Source organism: Camellia sinensis, chromosome 4 (genome assembly GCF_055761805.1).
Source record: "Camellia sinensis isolate YWXY chromosome 4, ASM5576180v1, whole genome shotgun sequence".
In the NCBI taxonomy this organism is placed as follows: Eukaryota; Viridiplantae; Streptophyta; class Magnoliopsida; order Ericales; family Theaceae; genus Camellia; species Camellia sinensis.
This window is the reverse complement of record NC_138964.1, coordinates 114353356-114360441: the sequence shown is the minus strand read 5'-3', so window position 1 is coordinate 114360441 and position 7086 is coordinate 114353356. Positions and strand designations below refer to the sequence as shown.

Sequence of the window (7086 nt, the reverse complement as noted above, 5' to 3'; positions counted from 1 at the left end):
AACAAGTTTTTATTTGAGTTTTTAAAATTTTTGTAAATATAAACAGAAAACTGAAAACGTAAGGGTATGTTTGGTAACCATTTTATTTTCAGTTTACAGTTTATATTTACAAAAATTTTAAAAATTATGATAAAAACTCGTTTGGTAAAAAAATTGATTTATAATTCGGCTTCCAGTTTATAAATCTTACCCAAAAAACGGAAACAGAAAAAACCTGTTTTGGCTAATTTAATAAACTGGCACTGTAGCGGAAGTTACTGTAGCGGAGCTACAGTAACTTAATTGTGGGCGTCTTGATCTCGGTTCAAATCTCCGCAGCACCAACGTTAAAATATATCATCTTCCTCCACCTTATTCATTTATTTTGTCCAACGGTAATATCTCATCTTCATCCACCTCATTTATGTTCACGAACTTCACAGATCAGGTTTGTCTCTCTCCCCTCTCTTCTCTCTCTCTTCTCTCTCTGTCTCCCCTCTCTTCTCTGTGTTCACCGAGCTTTGTCTGTCTCCCCTCTCCTCTCTTCTCTCTCTGTCTCCCCTCTCTTCTCTTCGATTTTTGTTTTCTTTTCTAAAACATTATGTTGCAAACATGCAGATCTTTGTAGATCTGTCAACAAATTGATCTTAGGTATGTTTCTTCTCTCTCTCTTGCTATGGTTTGTAGGTTAATAGATCTGTCATGAAATCGATTTGATGGCAGCTTCGATGGCAACAAAATGATCTCAGATTTTTGTAGAGCTACCATGGTGGTTTTTTTTTTTTTTTTTTTTTTTTTTTTTTTTTTTTTTTTTCTGAAACGACAAATTTATTTTGCAGATTTTTTGCAAAATCTCCGAACCACATCGATCTCACTCTCAGGTCAGTTTCTCTTTCATGGTTGGTTGTAGATCTGTGCTACATTTCGTAGATCTGTACTATAATTTGTTCTGCAATTTTTTTCCCGAACCAGAAATATGTTCTGCAGAAATCTCTTTTTTTTTTTTTGTTGGTTGTAGATCTGTGCTACAAATCTTTTTTTTTTTTTTTCTGAACTAGAAATCTATTCTGCTTTGGGAAAACCTAATCTGTAGGACCTTGGAAGGAGCCCTGATTAACCTGTGCCATAGACATGAAATCAGATTGTTGTCAAGACTTGAGCATTAGAACTGAAAATATATTTCTAGAGTTCTCAAAATTAAAAACCCCATTTTCCTTATATAATATGTGGATATGGATTATTGGCAAATATGGATTTTGCTTTGCTTTGTCACAAAGTGGTTTGTTCTGTGGGCAAGAAATTCAAATTTATGAAACCATTGGTAATTTATACCAAATCAATGTCCTTGATGCTTTGCCCTAGGAGAAAGAAGACCATTATGGTGACTACGACGATGAAGATGACAACTCAATGAAGTATAAAATTGGTGATCCTGGGGGAATTATTGATGATAAAATGGACTCCGGTCTCTTTGAATAGAGTTCCAAGCCATAAGAACACAAACAAGTAAACTATGGTGAAAACAGGGAATGAAGTTGAAGCAGAGAAGGATGTAATATGAAATTTTATAAAAGGAGTTACCACTACTGCCAGCTTCAAGGTCCAAGAAGTGGCATGTATCAGTTGACAGTAGCATCAATGATCGATCTTGGTTCTTCCTCTTCTTTAACTGCAGCGTATGTCATTACACAAAGATCCATTCAATACAGGTTGCCCAATTCCCTGGACGTACGTGTACCCATGCACACATGCACTGATACAATCTAGTATCTAAGTTCAGATCTTAATTTTTTTTTTTTTTTGAAATGAGAGTTTAGATCTTGAGCTTTGCATCATCCCTATGATGAGCTTTGAAATCATGAGCTTTGAAATGAGAGTTTAGATCTTGAGCTTTGAAATGAGACTACGCTAGGTTAAGCCAACCTACAGCATCATCCCTATCGCCCATCCTAGACTTTGTTTATGTTGTTGTAATCAGGATTAGGCCTTTCAAAACTTTATGCTTCTTAGCAATCATATGCCCACATGTATGATATCCGAAATTCATATGTGATTCAAGATCACATCCAGATTAATTTAATTATAATTAAAATCAAAGTTAATAAGGTTGCCTCTACATTCTCACAGCTGTCTGTAAAGTGTCTCAAAAGGAAAGCCATAAGGATTCCCATAGTAGATATTTCGGTTATTTAAATCTAAAGAGAATAATAATATACATTAGAACACATATACAAAGCCAAACCCCAATAGAAGAAAATGAAAGGAACCAATAAGAAAACTGATGCTCGAAAAAGTCACTTCTTTTTCCCGGAAAAGGATATACATCAACTATGTAGCAAGCAACCTAGTGACTTCTAATAACCCTGCATTTTTGTGAAATTATGAATAATTAAGAATTATATTAACAATATTTAGTTCAATTGATGGAGAGTAAAATGTAGAATTGTCAGAATGCTGTAACACTCTTTGGTATTTGAGTTAGCCAAAGTAACATTTGATATTAAGAATGCTGTAGCAATTAGTTGGCATGTGCCTTCTGATCACTTTTTTCTTTGGGTTGAAGGTTGCAAATCAATCCTAAATATAATGGAGATAATTAGTCTTGGTTTCAAAGCAGAAACTAGTGCATTTATTAGCTTGTTTGCAAACTTCAAAAAGCCTTGTAGGAATCCATTTTCTCCATCTGCCCTATGTTGAATCATATTCTCTATAGTTCCAGTCTTACTACGTTTTATTTATTTATTATTTTTTTATACTGTTCTATTCACATTTTGTTTATCTTTTGTGGATGTAGTAATATTTCTATTGTTTTCTGTTTAATTCTCTCCAGAGACCTGCAGAAATAGGCTACATATGCATGCAAATTTGGTAAATGCTTGCATATATCTTGTTTTGACATTGGCATTTGCTAATATTTTTCGTATGTCTATTCTTCTTCTTCTTTTTTTTTTTTTTTTTGTTGGCCGGGTCGTGATATTCCAATTGTCCATCGTGGCTTTAAAGGTAATAGCCATTGGAAGAATGTTTTCCTCTCATATGTTATATTGTGATACATGCATGAAAATAACCTTTTATGCATGATGAAAATAAATGTGGTGTCAAAAGAATGCTTATGGGATTGCATGAGCTTGCATCTCTCTGTTTCATATATTTCTTTTCCATATTTCTTGTTTTCAACATTATGTTGACAACTAATTGAACAGGTTGGCAAAACTGGACGTATGTAGCCAACACGTAGTAGTTGAATGAGGCTTTGTTGAGTTGAGTGGACTCCATTGAGTTCATAAATTAACTTTTTCTCCAAATGGGATGCTCAAAACTTTTCTTCCTTGGGACCAACTACGTTAAAACTAAAAATGGATGTTTGGATTTTTACTTACCTTCCTCAAACTGGACACTTTCTTGAACTTTTTACCAACAAAGTTGTCAGAAATTTTTGTGATTGAAGAAAACAGATCCATAATTCATTTCTCAGTAAATATACCAACCCACAGGATATTTAAACTGCTATTTATTCTTCAATGTCTCTTCATTTTATTTGACTTATATTTTTTTGAAATTTGTTTAAACTGCTGTTTATTCTTCAATGTGTCTTCATTTTATTTGACTCATATTTTTTTGAAATTTGTTTATCTATGAATAAATATAAATATTTAGGTAATGGCATCAACAATACATTATGATCTCCCCATTGATGATGATGATGTTGTTGAAGTTGGTAGAGAAAACAGTAGTCCATGGCCTCAGGCAAATGAGGCTCTTTTCGTTACCCTTATGGATGAGGAGGTGAAAACCAAGAAGAGTAAAATAACTGGAACATTCACGAAACAAGCTTGGAATAGGTTGAGAGATCAAATGAACGCGAAAACCCAATACAAGTATAACACAGACCAGCTTCGGAACAAATACAATCAGCTGCGTATTATGTTCAACAAATTTACATCATTACTGAAGCATACTGGTGTTGGTTGGGATAGCCAGCGACTTACTATCACTGCACCGGATGACGTTTGGGAAGCCCTTTACAAGGTTTAATTAACTTTTTGCATTTTCTTTACTACATGTAATTAGAGAATTCTTCATGTTAACTTCAAATTCATTGATTTGTAGGTTAATACCCATGCAAAGAGGTTTAGGAAGAAAGGGATGGTTTACTACCATGAGTTGTCTCGTATCTTAGGAGACACATCCGCAACTGGTAAACTAGCTTTTCCTTCCACCAAATCACCTTATGAAAGTAGTGCCAGTTCTGATCCTGAATTTAAGGTAAAGAATGAGGAGTTAGATGCATTGCAAATTGATAGTGATAATGAAAATGGAGATGGCAAGGGCAAGGGCAAGGGCAAGGGCAAGGGCAAGGGCAAAGGCAAGAGCAAAATGGGAGGTAAAAAGAGTAAGAAGAGGAGCTCTTTTCAAGCTAATATTTCTGAAGCACTCAAAGAAATGAGTGAAAATAGCAAGAGGAAGGTGGACCTAATGGAAAAGCGTTTCACAAGTGCTTCAGTTACTAATGTTGGCGATGACAGTGGTTCAATTGAAGGTGGCTCTACTCCATCACGTTCATTACTGAAAGAGTGCATGGCACTATTGCATGGTATGGAGGAAATTCCTGCTGCTGCTTACACCAAAGCTGTGAACAAGCTTGCATCGGATCCCATAATGAGGGAGGTATTTGTTGATATGCCTGCTAGTAGGATGAGGGATTGGGTCCTTAATCTTTGAGAGAATGCAGATTTAGTGTGGTATGTGTTTGTGTTGTTTAATTTATTTGGTAGTTTATTATGGAAACAGACTTATTATGGAAGTTTATATTTGGTACTGTAACTGTTGAATTGTTGGATAATCTTTTGTGCTGTAACAGACTTAGTGTATTCTGTGAACAAGCTTGTATTGTTGGATAACTGATGTATTGTAGTTTTTATTTTATTTTTTTCAGAATAATTTATTATGGAAACAGAGTTAGGTGTATTCTATTGGTGTTTTTAATATTGTACTGCAAAGAGATGGGTAGATGAGTAGATATCAAATTGAGTAAATGGTATGCAGGCTTTCCATTATTGCTACAATATTGTACTAGTATGCAGGCTATTTTTATTATGGTAGTTTATGGTTGGTTAAAGTATTGAATGCTCTTTCTCCTATATAATGTTTGTTAGTAGTATGCTCTTTTTACTGCATTGTCAACATTACATAGGAAGCATTGTCAACATTGTATCACTGCATTCTCAACACTGCATTGCAAGGTATGTATGATCTTCTTCTATATAAAATTCTTATGTCATTGTATTGTCAACATTGTTTTTTCCATTACCTGTTCGATGAAATGTGTCAATGTGTCTAGATTATTCACTAAATTTTGAAGTCATATGAAACATCACTAGATGTGGGTTTCTGGCATGAATTATTTTGAAGTCATATGAAACATCTGGTCCAATTTTGAAGTCATATGAAACATCACTAGATGTGGATTATTAACATCATTCACATGTTTTTATAAAAAGTTTTTTTTGCTAATGATAGTTGATTAATGAGTAGTCTTTAATAACCTCAATATATGTTAAAAAAGCATGTATTAAGATATATAGAACTATATTTAAAATGCATTTAAAATTTAATTATTTGACATTATTTCACTTTCAAGATGGTTCGCAGGATTATCGTGCTAGCAACATCCTTTTATTTTTATGAACATTATGTCATTGTAAGTATAATTACAGGGTACTTCAGTTATGTTTTATTTTCTGATTTTTGTTTTTATTTTTTGATGAACATACAAAAAATATAAATAAAAAAAATAAAAAAAACTATTTTTTTTTTAACATTGTGTTTAAATTACGAATTTGAATAGAAATTTTAAAAAGGAAAGGAACAGAGGAATTGGAAAAAAAAAAAAAAAAAAAAAAAGTTTGGCTTGTCATTTCATTTACATTATTCTCATATTTCCCTTCTTCTTTTTTAAATATTTATCTAAATCCATGAGGGTCTTTGATAGAGTACCCAGTAGTTTTGTGAACATGATAAATGTTGCCTTCACAGCCAAACAAAGAATACTATAAATAACAGCGTAGTATTAGATGGCTCACCCAATTAACATAGAGATGAGATACCCACTTCATAGATTGAAAAACAATTTGCAAAAACGATGACTATATGGAGTATGTGTGCATGGGGATGACTAAATTTAATGTTTCTCTTTATTTCGGTCTACAGCATAAATAAAGAAAATGTGGTACAGTCATACAATAAAGAAAGAGACTAGAAACTTTGGCTTTAAAAGTCTCCACTATTTGTTTTGTTATGATTTAAAATAATCTTACCATACGCATGATCGCCAATTCTATGAGACATTTTTTAAAAGGTGTATATCATATGTTTGATTATAATGTAAATTGATCTTGATTTATTTTTTTATCACTAATACTTGTTGTAATAATAAATTGGAGCCAACATTTGAATTGGACATCACTAGATGTGGGTTATTTTAATTATTTTAAAGTGATATGAAATTAAAATATATGGAGCCAACATTTGAATTGGACCAAACAAAATGGTTACCAAACCGAAAAAAATTCAATGAAAGAAAAAATTATTGTGTGACCATTATGTCATGTATTTTCATTATCACTAATACTTTTGTTTTTAAGGGATCAGCACTATATCACAGTGATATATATGGAGCCGATGCATGCTCTTGATTTGAGTTTTGACTCAGACAGTGACGATGAAAATATACAATTTCTGGTGTGTGTAGCACTACATGAGTATTGTAATACTTACCTTCAACCTAGACCATGCCGAACGTCCATATTACAAGGACATGACTACGTATTAGAAATATTGAATGGCCATGAAAGAAGGTCCAAGGAAAATTTCAGAATGGAACCAGATGTATTTATTAATTTGTGCGAGGCACTTAAGGTATATGGTAAACTGGAACACTCACGTTATCTGACTGTCCAAGAGCAAGTTTGTATATTTTTGCTAACAATTGGTCACAACGAACGAAATCGTGTTGTCCAAGAGCGATTCCAACATTCTGGCCAAACCATCTCCAAATACTTCAACCGAGTCTTGAAGGCAGTGTGTAGGCTTGGTAAACAAGTTATA

General features: G+C 33.2%; 1 protein-coding gene across 1 annotated transcript; it reads left to right on the top strand.

Annotated features, from left to right (window-relative positions):
* The first annotated feature begins 353 nt into the window (after nt 1-353).
* On the top strand, nt 354-5714 carry LOC145789447 (uncharacterized). Its single transcript, XM_082866018.1, has 5 exons — nt 354-427; nt 598-630; nt 819-860; nt 3637-4008; nt 4090-5714. The coding sequence occupies exons 4-5, from the start codon at nt 3640-3642 to the stop codon at nt 4699-4701; spliced, it is 981 nt and encodes a 326-aa protein (XP_082722144.1). The 5' UTR covers nt 354-427; nt 598-630; nt 819-860; nt 3637-3639; the 3' UTR covers nt 4702-5714.
* Nucleotides 5715-7086: the final 1372 nt, after the last annotated feature.

Coding starts and splice junctions, on each gene's coding strand:
- LOC145789447 (XM_082866018.1), top strand. CDS start 3,640: ATGGCATCAACAATACATTATGATCTCCCCATTGATGATGATGATGTT. Junction 4,009..4,089: donor TTTGGGAAGCCCTTTACAAG/GTTTAATTAACT, acceptor ATTGATTTGTAG/GTTAATACCCATGCAAAGAG.